At 42.6% G+C, this 14,983-nt stretch overlaps 4 protein-coding genes across 7 annotated transcripts; 2 read left to right on the top strand and 2 right to left on the bottom strand.

Moving 5' to 3' along the window:
- The first annotated feature begins 3,548 nt into the window (after window positions 1-3,548).
- Window positions 3,549-4,277, top strand: LOC116211374 (histone H3.2). Its single transcript, XM_031545732.1, has one exon. The coding sequence runs from the start codon at window positions 3,658-3,660 to the stop codon at window positions 4,066-4,068; it is 411 nt and encodes a 136-aa protein (XP_031401592.1). The 5' UTR covers window positions 3,549-3,657; the 3' UTR covers window positions 4,069-4,277.
- LOC116211370 (histidine kinase 4-like) lies at window positions 4,264-5,609 on the bottom strand. Of its 2 annotated transcripts, none has more exons than XM_031545728.1 (5): window positions 5,410-5,609; window positions 5,119-5,337; window positions 4,842-5,007; window positions 4,715-4,766; window positions 4,264-4,615 (listed from the first exon to the last, which is right to left on the bottom strand). In XM_031545728.1, exons 1-5 carry the CDS (start codon window positions 5,592-5,594, stop codon window positions 4,455-4,457), a joined length of 783 nt encoding a protein of 260 aa, XP_031401588.1. In that variant the 5' UTR covers window positions 5,595-5,609; the 3' UTR covers window positions 4,264-4,454. The 2 variants fall into 2 exon arrangements, with proteins under 2 accessions (XP_031401588.1, XP_031401587.1); XM_031545727.1 differs by having other exon boundaries at window positions 5,092-5,337.
- A 3,226-nt stretch (window positions 5,610-8,835) lies between these two features.
- Window positions 8,836-10,464, bottom strand: LOC116211373 (putative disease resistance RPP13-like protein 1). Its single transcript, XM_031545731.1, has 2 exons — window positions 9,643-10,464; window positions 8,836-9,565 (listed from the first exon to the last, which is right to left on the bottom strand). The coding sequence occupies exon 1, from the start codon at window positions 10,339-10,341 to the stop codon at window positions 9,706-9,708; it is 636 nt and encodes a 211-aa protein (XP_031401591.1). The 5' UTR covers window positions 10,342-10,464; the 3' UTR covers window positions 8,836-9,565; window positions 9,643-9,705.
- Window positions 10,465-11,064: 600 nt separating this feature from the next.
- Window positions 11,065-14,783, top strand: LOC116211369 (putative disease resistance RPP13-like protein 1). Of its 3 annotated transcripts, none has more exons than XM_031545725.1 (9): window positions 11,065-12,340; window positions 12,415-12,588; window positions 12,688-12,780; window positions 13,009-13,125; window positions 13,213-13,376; window positions 13,461-13,679; window positions 13,875-14,040; window positions 14,133-14,184; window positions 14,289-14,783. In XM_031545725.1, the coding sequence occupies exons 1-9, from the start codon at window positions 11,174-11,176 to the stop codon at window positions 14,408-14,410; spliced, it is 2,274 nt and encodes a 757-aa protein (XP_031401585.1). In that variant the 5' UTR covers window positions 11,065-11,173; the 3' UTR covers window positions 14,411-14,783. The 3 variants fall into 3 exon arrangements, with proteins under 3 accessions (XP_031401585.1, XP_031401586.1, XP_031401583.1); XM_031545726.1 differs by having other exon boundaries at window positions 12,745-12,780; XM_031545723.1 differs by having other exon boundaries at window positions 12,415-12,780.
- The last annotated feature ends 200 nt before the right edge of the window (window positions 14,784-14,983 follow it).

Here is a 14,983-nt window from a genome sequence, read left to right on the forward strand (position 1 = left end):
GGTATGAGGCCAACCAACCCCCACATCCCCACAAAGCAAAAAGCTATACATGTCAAAAGTTTTGTCAACCTCCGCCCACATGCAGCAAAAAGCTCTCATAGCTTTCCCTTCCTTCCTAATTCCTAATTCCATTTTTATCTTTCTCCCCTTAATATATGCCAAATTCCATTATTATCATTATCTTCTGTGGCTGGCTAGTCCGTCATTTGTTGTGCTCGTGATTAATGTTGATGTTGTATCCTTTAATTGCGTGTAGTAGGTATAGTTTGTCTGCGGGTATTTCCATAATTTCTCCCCTTGCTGAATCGAGAAGCTGCTCGTACTCGGTTATCGAGGAAACGCGTCAAATTAACTATGCGTCATATGAAAATTTGATTAGTATATATCCTGATCTAGAATAGATCAATACATATGTCTTCGACGCGATAGAAAGAAATATAAGCACTTTGTTTCTCTCGATGGGCATACAAAATAGTGGTTTGTCATATATTACCATCTTTTGATCTATATGAATAAAACCCAAATTTTAACGAGTTTGGTGATCTAAATAAAAGGAATAGTATCATCGTATTAAGTTTATGAACTTTCCTCCTAATCGAAAGAAAATAATAAAAGGATCCAATGGCGGACTCAAAACTCTCTCTCTATATATGTATATATACATGTCATGCATTCAAAAGAATCTTCTCAGACTCGAAAGTGGATAATTAAAACGAGGCAGGGATCCGTAGGTGCAAGAATTTCATATAGAGAAGTTCTCAACAATATTAGTAGTTGGTCTGATCATCTTAACTGGCTGTTATATTGTCACCATTCGAAAACTGCCCGATCTATCGAATTTTTCTTTTCTTGGGCAAATAAATTATTTGCAAGCTTTATCTGCATGGCCAAGTTATCCAAAGAAGATATAAGTGACAAAAAATGAAGGGAATTGAAGAACAATCATTGAAATCTCCGGCCACATGGTTAGCATCTTCCAATGCAAGTCCGTTAGCCGTGAGTGGATTGTTTCAGAGCTAAAAATGGCATTATCTGATCCGTGAGCTGCCCCCAAGTTGCTTGTGTCGTCCTCGGTCCCGTATAGATATTTTTTTTACGTACGTAGACAGACTTTCTCAGCCAATAATTTTGTATATAATATATATATATAGATAACACGTTGCTTGTGCCAAATTCTTTTATCCTTTGTACACGTGTCCGTGTAACATATTTTGATATATCGTTCTACATAACCTCAGAGGAGTTGGCCTAATAGCATGAAGGAGTACCAAGCATTCACCCAATCACGGGATTGAGGGGATTAGTTGGGAAAATCCAGGTAACCCCTCGTATAAAAAAAAGAAAAAGAAGATATAATGTTGCATATATATATATATATTATATATATATATATATATATTTCGGTGTGAACCTTGGTATCCGGAAGTTTAATTGGATCTCAACTAATTCAGTTGAGTCGGGTCGACTTACTAATGGGTAAAACTCTCATGGTGTTAATTTTCTACATTCACAGGACTCGAACTCGATACCTTATTTAGACGAAATAAATGCCGAATTGCTTGAACCAATCAACATTGATTATATCTTTGTACATTTGCCAAAGTGGATATAAATATATATATGGACACTGCACGGTTATATATATACTTAGTGTATGTATAAAAGAGACAGACGACCTGCCGAGCTAGCCCTAAGATTAGACCGATCTGGTTATTCGGTCGGCCTGATTTAACATCAATTCATATATATAGAATGTCTTTCATGCAGCCCTACTTATCGTGGGGTATAGTGTGTGTGTCTATATATATATATATATATATATATATATGCAGTTAATTTTTAACATAAAGTATACTTACAGGCATAGTACATATAGATAATTGTATGAATATGATGAGAATAATGGTATAGTAGACAGCATGTGGGCATGTTTGGATGATTTCCAGTGTAATGGAGTATGTTTGTCTCATTCAGTTTCAGTACTTACTTACAGCTAGCATGGTATGATGCACAAACATGCATGAAAGGAACGATAGAGGATCAGTGGCCGATGGGGGATCGAAAATGGGACTGTCTGTGGTCTCTCTCTCTCTCTCTCTCCTTTTCTTTTTTCTTCCTTTTCCCCGATTTGTTTCCTGCAGAGGCATGCCATTGCCATGCACGAGACATTATATATGACAGATAAGATAAAAACATATATGATTTTTACATTTTACATGCGTATTTACGTACACAGACAGGCAGACATGGATGCATGCTTGCTTTTGTGATATATATATATATATATCTTCTCTTGAGCCAAATGCATGAAGTATTAGTATTGAACAATTTGGTCACACTCCCCGCGGCCGGCCGGACTGGTCGGATTTTTTATTTTTTCTTTTAGGGTGTTGGGCGAAAGCGGAGGGAGACAGTTCGAGAGGAAATATTCTTTCCTCGTACAGTGTTCACAGTTTGTCCCCTCCCTGTTGTTTCATCCTCCCGAATGTTGATTCGTCGTCAGGCACTTCTTTTTTCTTTTTCAAAACAAAAAAAAAAATCAAAACCCTCTCTAATATTGATTCTGTAATGCAATGAAATAAGTATAATCTACACTAGTATTACATAGTCTTTATGTCTCGATAAATTAATTTCGCCTACATCTTGCTCGGTCATTCCAATAATAAAATTTCACCGCACAATACTTTACGATGTGATGTCGGTCCTTCGAAGATGTAAGTCTCGATATTTTTATCATGATAACAAGTAAGCGTTATTCATCATTCTATAAACTTTTGCGGCGTGCCATTTTGAATATTGTGTATATATAGGACCTATGAAGGGCTTTTTCTTGGCATAGTAAGACCTAAGTAAGGTTCCGTTGCAAGCATGGTTCCAATTGCCATGATAAAATGGCATATTTTGACTTTGTTATACATATTAGAGTAGGTTTTATATATACACACAAATATTACACAATATATACTTATAACAATTCTTTTTCTAATACAGTCTATTTTTTAGTAGTGTGCCCTAGAAGTAACACGACTAATTAATTGTGGATAGCCAATTAATAAACATTGTATATGTTCTATAGCTACGATCCAAATTAAATTAGTCCAATAGCCTCTAGCTCACGGCGTCTCATGGGCACCTAACTAGCTCGACGTGTCGAAAAAGTATGTATATATTTATAGTAGACTTTTTATTTTTAATTTCGTCGTAATTAATTCAATTTCAACACGGAAGCTAAGACCCCGTTTGGTTCATGGTCCAGGATTGGAAACAGATAACGGAATAAGTGGGCCTGATGGGCTTGGGCAGATTATGGCATGTTGGGTCTGACGGCCAGCCCATAACACACCCCAACTTAATTCAAGGCCGCCGCTTAAAAGAAACTCTCTCATTGGCTGTTCACAGAGTCCACGGATCTCTATCCGCGTGAAGTCCGTATTAGCCTCTTCTGACTGCCCGATTAAGTATCGTTCAACGGTTGAGATCTTCCTCCAAAATCTGGAAACATCTGCTCAAACATTTAAAAATCCCGCCTTTGCGCCTCCTCTGCTATATAAGCCGGCGACAAGATTCCGGCCATCTCCCATCGCTCCATTTCGCCGACAGACGCACGGAAGATCTGTTGATCAGGAACCGAAATCATTTCTCGAGAGAGAAGCTGAAATGGCCCGCACGAAGCAGACTGCAAGGAAGTCGACTGGAGGCAAGGCGCCGAGGAAGCAGCTGGCCACAAAGGCTGCCCGGAAGTCGGCCCCGGCGACCGGAGGAGTGAAAAAGCCGCACAGGTTCAGGCCCGGGACGGTGGCGCTGAGGGAGATCAGGAAGTACCAAAAGAGCACGGAGCTGCTGATCCGGAAGCTGCCGTTCCAGCGGCTGGTGAGGGAGATAGCCCAGGACTTCAAGACCGACCTCAGGTTCCAGAGCAGCGCCGTCGCCGCCCTCCAGGAGGCCGCCGAGGCGTACCTTGTTGGGCTATTCGAGGACACGAACCTGTGCGCGATTCATGCCAAGAGGGTCACCATCATGCCCAAGGACATCCAGCTCGCCCGCAGGATCAGGGGTGAGAGGGCTTAGAAGCCGTTGGCATAGGACTTTTGGTAATTAGGGCATTGCAATGCAATCTTTGTTAGCTAGTAAGGCTGTTTGTTCTTGGGAGGAAAGGGATGGGATTACGGCAATGGTGCTGTTTCTGGGTTGAAGTTGTCTGATTCGAACTGAAGATTACAAATTATTGTATATTGCAATCTTATGAACAAGAAAGTTTGAACCTTTTTGGTGCTCAATATAGATTGGATCTCTATTGCTTCTTTCACAGATGGCAAACACGTTCATAAAATTCACAGCTTTATTGTATTGGGGTTTGTTATCATTGCTGAGTTTGCCTTTCGAATAGCTATCAATGCCTAAAGATTCGCTGACCAAGGAGACTTGTTCATGTTCTGCTCTCTGTGGATTGAACTTCAAAGGGCAAGTTGCTCTGTCACATCTGGAGGTTTGAGTTTTCCCGGTTCAAGAACCTCGTAGATCGAATCTATCAGTCTCTCCCAGCCTTCTCGAGCAACTTGAATGTAGTCCCTTTGGGGTGAAGTTAGTTCCATTCTGAGCACCAGTCTCAGAGTTTCTGCAATTGTGGGAAATGAATACATTAGGACTGTTAAAAATTTGTGTTGCTTTGGAAGTTCATGCCTGTAAGTCGAAGACCATAAGAGCTCAATCTTACCGAGTACACTGTATGCAGGCTTTCTGATTTCCTGGGAAGCTTCTGACAGAAACTGAGAGAAGACAGAAAACAGAATAAGGATGCACAGGATAGAGTAGAATAAAAGATTCGGGAAAATTGTAAGTACCTGAGAATTTGTGGTGTTGAAGGCCTCCGCTTGAGCATTCAATTCTTGAATTTTCAGACTATGAACTGTCGATCCTATAAGTATACATCCTAGTAGGAGTTCGATCAGGATGGTTAAACCTGAGAACACTATTGGGATCCAAGGGAGGGGTGCCTTGTGTTGGTACCTGCAACATCAGAGAAGAGAGTATGGGGAATTCAACTGTCTGCTTGGTAGAATGGAAAGAATTGGCTAAGAGTTGGGGCTGCACCGGATGGAGCAATTTTGATGGACTGACCGGCACATGACCCTATATCTCCGGCATGGATCCCCGAGTTTGAGCTCGCTTTCATGCAGAAGGGACCGAGAGTTCTCGTGATTTCCCCACCGATACAAAAGCAGGCAGTCAGGAGATTCAGTTGCATCATATATAGACACAGAGATTGTATGCCTTACATCTATTTGCCCTAGTACGTGCTCAGCAAATGAGTCGAATCTGAAGATCGCTCCCATGTACCTGTGCCGAGTAGTAGACTGATGAATATTTTTCCCTTCAAAGGAGAGGAAAAGGAAGGAAAAAGATGCTCACCCTGCAGCGGCTTTGCAGCGTTGGTCCACTGTCGAGTTTCCGGAAAATGATAACTTGTAAATGGGGTAAGCCATTGCGAAACGAACATGATGAGAATCAAAACGCTTGAAAGCTCTTGAGATAACAGTCTTCCCCGTGGCCAATGCCTTAAGAATATCTCCCTGCAGATAAGGACAGGATAGCATTTCCGGAAACTTGCAGCTCAAGAAGAAACGTTTATCATCACAAGATAAATGTTTGAAGACTATCTGTCAGCACCCAATTTCGGTCCATCGGCTCCAGGGGGGCAAAATTGTTATTTTTCTATTTATCACCTTTTAAAAAAAAATTAATTAATTAATTAATAATAATAAAAAATATATATATATAATAATAAAAAAGAGGAAAGAAAAGAAAAAAATCTCGGGCAGGGCCGGGCAAGGCCGGGCAGCGTTGACCGGCTGCCCGTGACCCGCCGGCCCTAATTTAAAAAAAATAATAATAATAATTTCTGTTCTGGGCAGGCCGGGCAGTGGCAACCGGCTGCCCGCGATCTGGCCGGCCGCCCAGAATAGGAAATCGCGGATTCCGCGATTTCCTCCCCAAATCGGCTAAAATCTCGACCGAAAACTGCAATTAAAGGGGGGAAAACCTAATTCGGCGGACACACAAGGGAACCCACAGAAAGAAATCGCGAAATTCCTCTCGGATTGGGAGAATTTTGCAAATCGTTGCCCGATCGGAATAACGCCGGAAAACTGTGAAATCGCCTTGATTCCGACCGTCCCAGCCATCAGCGAAGCCCAGATCGGAGCCGGCGTGACCCAGGCGGTGCTCAGACCCCTCACCCGATCCTTTTCGCGTCGTCGTCGCGGCGTCCAACAGCCGGAACCGCCGCTCGCGGCCGATCGGCGCCGCCAGCACCACCTTCCTCCGGAGCTCCTCACTGACGGGCTTCGGCCCACTATTTCTTTGTTGCAGGTCCAGCCCAGTCGGCCCAATCCGCCAACCTCGGCCCATCTATCCTTCCGCAGCCCAAGTCTTCGTCCGGCCCGAATTGCTCCAGACCAGCCCACTCCTTTCGGGCGGTTTTTTCCTTCGGACCGGCCGACCGATCAGATCCGATCCGACCCGTTCGTCCGACAGCTTTCGTATATTACAGAAACGCCCCCAAACTTTTGGTTAGGTAAAACCTCAACTTAGCGGCATGTTTAGGGCTTTATATTAAATATCATGCTTGCTTGAATGATGATGACATGAAATAATTGCTTGTTGGTTGCATAGATTATCAAAATTATGCCGAATCTGATTATTCTAATTTTCTGATTTGTTCCATTCTAGTCCTGCAACGAATTTTCATATTTTTCAATCCTGCCCAAATTCCCAAATCAAATTTAAACCAGTTCCATGACATTTTTGATATTTTCATCACGTCCCTAATTTTTTTCAGAATCAAATACTGCTCCAGCAAACTGTTCCATTTGTTTCAATTCAGTCCCTGGAGCATTTATTATTTTTTAAAAATCAGCCCTAAATTTCAAAATTCATTTCAAACATACTCTGGGCTATTTCATTATTTCTAGCACATCCTCCGAATTTTTTAGAGTTTAAAATCGCTCCAGTAAACTTTTCAATTTGTTTCAATTTAGTCCCTGCAACATTTATTCATTTTAAAACCAGCCCTGAATTTCAAAAAATTAATTTCAAATAAACCCTAGCCCATTTTATACTTTCCCGGACATTCTCCAAATTTTATAGAATTTAGAAAAAAATCATTCTCCAAATTTTTTTTTTGATTTGTTTCAGTTTAGTTCTTGAAACCTTTTTCTGTTACTTTATTAGTCCTTATTATTCTACATTATGTTGTTCGATCTTTATGCAAATTTTTCGAGATGACTGGAAATTAGAGTTTATCGGGCGATCTATTATTGATCGTTTCGACGGCTCGAAACCCAAAAAATAAAATAAAGCATTCAGCGGATTTTAATTAAACTTAATGATTTCACCAATCGGGTAAACGGGACGTTCATTTGACTAATTAATTCACTCGACCTTAATAATTTTGCACGAATTGGTAATTAATCAGAAATACGCGTCGATAAATTGCAAATACGTGTTGACGCCTTCTTTTCAAAATTCGCAAATTTCATACTAAAATCTGAGACTCGTGATCCGATGTGACATGGACGTCTGGGAAGAACTTGCATGTTTTGACTCGAGGCCTCCTAATTTTAGGTAACTCAAGTCGGGGTGTGGAAGTTCTTTTTAGATCACTTCCGGATAGATTGACCGTTTCTTTGACCTTTTGGGGTTCTCGCATAACCCTAGAAGAATCAGGGAATCAGTCAACGCCGGTCACAGGCCGAGGTGGCCCGCATTGCGCAGTCTCTCTCTTTTCAAAAAATAAATTTTCTATACAAAGGCAAAAAAAAGGCGTATTTACAATTTATTGTTATCTATGCATGATCTTGGGTAGTTAGATCGGGAATAACGATTTAAGATACCAAAATTTGACTTAATCGCATACTCGGCCTAATAGAAAACATAATGGGGATAGCGGGCTAGGCACTAGGTTGTAGGATTCTCGTGTCAAAATCCACATTCTATAATAACTTATCATAATCAAAGTGTCACGATACATAACAATTTAAAATCAACCCACACATTCGAGACTTGGTCACTGACACATACAGTCTGTCAGGTCCGGTAAATGATGCTGAATGCTACATGCCATTCCCGTCTTGCCTTTTGCTTGTTTTAGGGTAGGATTTGTATGCCAAGATTCCTTGGTTAATAATCAATTAATCCACGTAAATTCGGTGATAACAAAACCCCATTGATTGTTTATTTGAGCTTACCTTGTTACATCTTTTGCACTTGATTGTTATGCGGATCGAGCCCGATCCTTTAGGACTCGATTCACACTGGGTCCAACGCCTATAACCGTCGATTACGGGGTCCAATGCCCCCATACACCGAGTGCGCATTTAATTTAATTTTTGGTCTTTTCCAAAACTATACGGTGAGCATGAGTGAAATCATGGCCGAATGCGAACCGACCGGGATTCAATTGTTGTATTTTATATTTTTATTTATTTGAGAGAACAATGTAAGGGTTTATGTTGTACATTTATTTATGTAAGAATTCCGGTCGGAGAGTGGACGGTCGGAGTGTTCTTTCGAATTTACGGTGTCAAAACGCGCGAGATGAGCGAAACTTAATTAAGCGGTAATTAAATAAAAATGGCAAGTCTAGACAAGCTAGAGTACCGATAGGGCATGCGAGATATAGGCTCGCATGTAACAGAACCCCCGAATTCGGAACCTCGGGTTTCGCAGACCATATGCCTTAGTTATTAGGTGTACCTCGTACCCCTAGACCCGGGTAACTTGCCGGCCCTCGACCTTTGGGTCGTAAAATGGCAAGTGGCGACTCCTTCTCACGTGCGTCCGTCGCGCGTCCCCGGGAAGGTGGACACTCCCAAGCCGCGTTGCATTTAGGCTCGCGCATGCGTGCCCCGACGAGACGAAATTCGGGTGCGCACACTATACATTTACCTTTCCTGGATTCAGGCATAATGCAGAACTGTCCACATCCATGCTTTGAGTCGCCATGACGGAATTATATACGTTTCTGATAATTGAACCTTCGATGGTCACTGCTTCCAGGAATGGATGGATGTGGACAGTAGCCAACAAGTAGTTCCTGAGAAATTCCTCGCTCTTTTTTTGCAAAATCACATAGTACCACAATTAGAAGAGCGTCCCGACATTGCCGATGCTTAAGTCCCTCCGAATGGCAAAGGGACTTAAAACAAGCAGCTATTACCTGTTCTTTGTCTAGGAGGCGATCTAATCTATGCAGTTGTGTGAGAAAGATTGCGAAGGTGTTGGTGTTGTTAACGTGGTGCTCGAATTGATCCTGGAGCGTCTTGGCCCTGCCGTTGCACATACCGGCCAGTTCTTCCTTCCTCTTAGTAATCTGAACTTTGTTTGCAGTTTCAAATACTGCAACACTCAGGATGCCCAATACAATGAGCCACAGAACACAATATATCGGAAGCCTCGCTCGCTTGGTCTGAATATTCCTAATCTGCCAATGCTGTTTGGAAGCCATCAAAGAGTTGCCACTACCCACAGCAATTGGTTCTCGCCCTTTGGCAATTCCATTTTTGATCTATACTTATATCCAAGAAATCAACATATGAGGCATGAAAACATACCATAGAAAATCGATGATAGGCTAAAACTTACCCTTAGCAGAACGGTTGTCATGTCGTGTGATGAGTCCCATATGTCATCTTTCGGTATCCTATCTCACTCTTCACGATCCGGCTTTGTTCGGAGAAGAATCCCGAGGCTCTTGATAGCTAAAGGAATCCCTCTGCACTTGTTAACTATCTCTCTGCCAATCACTTCTAGCCCCGGATCAGTAATCAAGGATCCACCATCAAATGCATATTTGGAGAGCAGAATCCAACTATCTTCGCAAGGCAGCGGGTTCAGATGATAGGCTGGGAGAGTGCGTATTGTCCCGGCGACATGTTCACTCTGTGTAGTGACAACTATACCACTCCCCTGCTGGCAAAATTGGAAGGGGCTTCTGAGAACTTCCCATTCTATGCGATCTTCAATATTCCAGACATCGTCTAACAAAAGTAGAACTCTTTTGCCAGTAACTTCTTCCTTCAATCTCAGTTGAAGCAGATTAAGATCCTCGATATCACAAGGCAACTTAGTGACTGCTTCTAAGATCGTCTTTGTCACCGTGTATATGTTTAGGTCAGTTGAAGCACAGACCCATACTTTGAGGTCAAAGTACCCTTGGACTCTGCTGTCGCTGTACATGAGCTGAGCAAGTGTACTCTTACCGATCCCAGGAACACCCACGATCACGATCACTCGGGTTACATCTTGGCCAGTCAGATTATCTGAGAGCAAAATGCTGACCATGGCCTCTTTATCATTAGTCCTGCCGCATATACTAGATTCATCAACTGAAATAGAATTAGTCGGCAATATGTGTGACGGGGCCTTCCAGTTGAAAACATCCTTCTGCTCGCTCACGTACTCCAATCAGTTTAGAATCTCATCCAAGAGATTCTTCGCATCATTTACGGTTTCTTCTAGCTCATTCAACCATTCTTTTACAGCTGGGTTTGTAGTTCGCCTCTTCAGCGCATTTTTCAGTATTGCCTCCACCAACAAGATTGTAGCTGTGAGCTTCTTTACAAGCAATCCCTCGTCTGATCTTCTTCGGAGGATGAAATCTATGATGCTCCGGGAAGCTAAGCGATCAAACAATACCTGCAAAGAAGCGGAGAGAAAAGCACCGCCCACCACTGCTGTTGCCATGTTTATGCAGGTAAGGCTAAAGCAGGCATAAACAAGATGAAGAAGGGCAAAGCTTAAGGTCCACAAAGGAGGAGGTATTCCATTAATTTCCAACCTGGGACCCCATGGAAATAGTAATCTAATTCATTCTTGATCCACAACTGTCTTGTGGTCCAGTGGATGACGAAGTTTCCCTCTGAAAAAAAAATGGATGGGCATTGATGCATGATGTTGAACTATAGTTCTTCCATTGACTTCTTGAGGCCCTTTGCTTGTCCTATATCAATGATCCTACTTGCCCTGAAACTTCCTCAATCAAGAATGGGTCAACATGTATCTTCCGGTGCGGGTCCCGTAATCAGAACCTGCTATTCTTTCATTTGACATAACCCTCACTGCTTCTTTTCTTCACCACAACCTGCTATTCTTTCATTTGACATAACCCACCCAAATGGCAGGAGCATTGGTCGGCGGAGCCTTTCTCGCGGCTTCCTTGCAGGTGCTTATCGATAAGTTGGCCTCCCACGGGATCGGAGACTATATCTGGGGAAGGAAACTCGAGGAGGGCTGGCTCGTGAAGAAGCTCACAGTAACACTATTGTCTGTTGAGGCGATGCTGCATGATGCTCTTAAGAAACGAACTCTCAATTCAGCCGTTACGGAGTGGTTGAGCGAGCTAGAAAGTACTATAAATGAAGCACAGAGCCTGTTGAACGAGATTGCTGCTCAAGGGTCAAACGATAAACCGAGAAGCAGATCATCGAGAAGCAAAGCCATCCGGGAGATTCTCGAGAGGTTAGAACACATGAGCAGGCAAAAGGACGTTCTCGATCTGATTGAACTGTCATATATTTTGCCAACAACCTCAATACAGGTGCACGAGTCAGATGTAGTTGGGAGGGTGGATGACAAAGAGGGCATAGTCAGCATTCTGCTGTCGAATCATACAGCTGATGAGGACTCGATAAAGGCGATCGGGATCGTCGGTGTTCCCGGTGTAGGTAAGACCACGCTTGCTCAGCTTGTGTACAATGATAACAGAGTGGGAGAGCATTTTGATCTCAGAGTATGGGTGTGTCTTTCAAGTAGAACAGATGTTTACTCTGTGACAAAGACTATCTTCAAAGCAGTCACTTCGGCTGCTTGTGACGTTGATGATCTTAATCTGCTCCAAGTTAGATTACGAGAACAACTGGTGGGCAAGAAGCTCCTACTTGTTCTGGACGATGTTCGGGGTTTCGAGGATTGTAGAGAATGGGAGGTCCTGAGAAGTCCTTTCAGATTCTGCGCTCTGGGAAGTTGCCTTATTGTAACTACACGATGCGAAAATGTAGCGGGTACTGTGCGGACTCTCCCGCTCCATCATTTAAACCCACTCTCAGATGAAGATTGCTGGAGTCTGTTCTCAAGGGACGCATTTGATGTTGGATGCCCCGCTGCTGATCCTAAACTAGAGGCAATAGGAAGAGACATTGTCCGGAAGTGCAGAGGGCTTCCTATAGCTGCCAAAACATTGGGCGTTCTTCTCTGGGAAAAGCCAGATCGTGAGGAATGGGATAAGATTCTGAAGGATGAAGCATGGGATTCGTTGCGCAATATGACCGACATTCTTTTAAAGGTGAGTTCATGTAAGCCCTTTCTCATCCTGTTTGGCATCTTTCCTGGTCTAATATGCTAATTTGCTGGAGACAGCTAAGAAAAGGAACTAAAGCTCGAAAAACAGTGCAAAAGAGCAGAACCGAACAGGCCACTGATCGAAACCTACATGTTATTGGAAATAACTTGGTGCCACTGAGTAGGAACAGCAGGTCCAAGAAAGCAAGGCTTCCCTTGTACTGTGTGCTTTGGCTCATCTTATTGGTGATTGTAAGCATCTCTGTCTTCAAAAGTGCAAATAAGTTTCACACTAACAAGAGGAATGGAAAGCTGGCCAGCATGTGTGATTTACGAGCAAAAATGCTGCAGGATCAATTCGGGTACCACGTTAACAACTCCTTCTCCTTTGTGATCTTCCTAACACAGGTTTTTAGAATGCACCCCGTGTTAGACGACGATCAGGTACATGCAGCTTCTTCTTGGAAATCTATTTTCCATTTTTTCTGTGTTTAACATTTGGTAAATATTGTTTTGAAGTGAATGAAGAACTCCGTTTATCAAAAACAAAAAGCAAAAAAAAAAAAAATTGGTAGCTTGATCTGCTCGTGTAGAAGATTGTTTGAAAGATGAATAAGCAAGAACTTGCAGGATAATCTTCTGATGAACATTTTTATATTTCTTATGTAATAGTGCAGGGAAGTCTTCTATAATTACGTTTTGGGACCTTTCTCTATGTTCCCGTTTCTGGGGGGAGTAACGTTTCCGTGCCGGTCTCTACCCAATGTCCCCCATGAATATATAGCCGAGGTAAACGAGTCATTTCCGGTTCCCCAACGTATTGTCCTTCTTGCAACTACGAGATTCAATAAATCTAACCATTGTAGCTAATTGCAGACGGACATTATGAATGCAATAGCAACAAGCGACACTGTTATATCGAGGCCATTCCATTTCAAGCAGTGTCATCATCGCCTTCATTTTGCACTGATTGTCCCCCTTGATTCCGTGTATCGAATCTTCAATTCAACGAGGGAAGAGCACATTAGTGCAGGTTCTGGGTGAGGATTCCTCTCTTTTTCCTATTCCAAGAAAAGGAAATATCTGAAGCAGTTGCATTTGTGAATATTGGGAATTGGGTCCAGGTACATTGCAACGTTCTTCAAGTTTGACTGCTTGGTAAAGCACGTACTCGGGCAACTCGATGGAAATCAGACGATCTCAGTGGCTGTACATGATGTAACCAACTCCACTGAGTACTTTCTGCTGTTTGATTCTGGAGATTATAAGAGCAACCAGTTTCATGTTTACGAGAGCAGGCTTGAACTGGGGGACCCGTTCCGGAAATACAAGATCACATGTTGGTAAGTCCATTGATGTACTGCTCGGTTCGTTGCAGTTCCACTCTTCAATATTCCAAATACTTTACAGGCAAAAACAATTGAAAAGCCGCTGCAGTGTTGTTTCTCATCCTCTATCAGTTCTGTTCCCTGGAGCTTTGTTGTTTCATTGGTTCCGTATCTGCAAACACACTCACTGTTTGGAAACTGATATTGCAGGTACCACCAGAAGGCGTCCCTCTCTTGGATTGTAATCTCGATCACATGCTTAACCATTGTAATAGGTTTACTGTTGGGATGTATTCTTCTTGGAGCAGCAATCCATAGTCTGAGAATTCAAGAATTGAAGGCTCAAGTGGAAGCTGTTAATGCTGCCAGCTCCTCGGTACTTTTCCTCTCCTCCACAAATTCTACTCTACTTCATCCACACAAAGTTTCCTCCATGTATCTTTTGATATTGTTTTCTTTTCATCTCAGGTCCTGAGAGCGGCTTCAGGGGAGATCAAAATGCCAGCGAACAGCATCCTTGGTATGATTGAACTTTTGCCCTGTAGGAGACACCCAAACGAGTTCAGTTAGTGATGCTGCCTTTAGGACTCCTTTAATGTTCTTCTCTCTTTTCTGGAATTGCAGAAACTCTAGTGCTGGTTCTGAGCACAGAACTGCGATCTCCCCAGAAGGACTATGTTCGAGTTGCTCAAGAAGGCTGCAAGAGGCTGATAGATTTGATAGACGAGGTGGGTGGTCGACAATAAAAATCCTGACATCCCGATTCGACAGAGTTAAAGTTCGTTGCATGAAGTTTGATCATCGCAACAGGTCTCCATAATGGTCTGGACGCGACTTGGTGCCCGTATAGTATTAAATGGAGCGATGGGGTGAACATAAGAGAATATACGATACATTAGTAGCTATTGTATTTCTGTCATATCCATTATTGCAAAGTATAAAAGGGTGTATTCTGCTATATTGATATTACACAAGAGTGACCTCCTAACAATTGACACCAAATGGTCCCCTAGGACCTCTAGGAACATGCGATCACCATTGGATTCCTTGTGAGGGACGGTCCCGGCGGACTGTAGAAAATCCTTAAGCTAAACAATTATGAATGCTTTATTGGACCAATCGTGATCCAAAGTATCTCCTGTTGTAACTGCAATGTTGCGTTCCAACGGATGAAAGGTTTTGGAGAAACAGTACAGATGGAAGAAGAACAACCCGCTAGTAAGTATGTGAGGCGAAACTGGGAGAAGGGATGCAAAGAGAAAATTATGGAATTCTAATGATAGAGCATCTCCACTTGGGACACACGAGAGGTCATACAT

Source organism: Punica granatum, chromosome 6 (genome assembly GCF_007655135.1).
Source record: "Punica granatum isolate Tunisia-2019 chromosome 6, ASM765513v2, whole genome shotgun sequence".
Lineage (NCBI taxonomy): Eukaryota > Viridiplantae > Streptophyta > Magnoliopsida > Myrtales > Lythraceae > Punica > Punica granatum.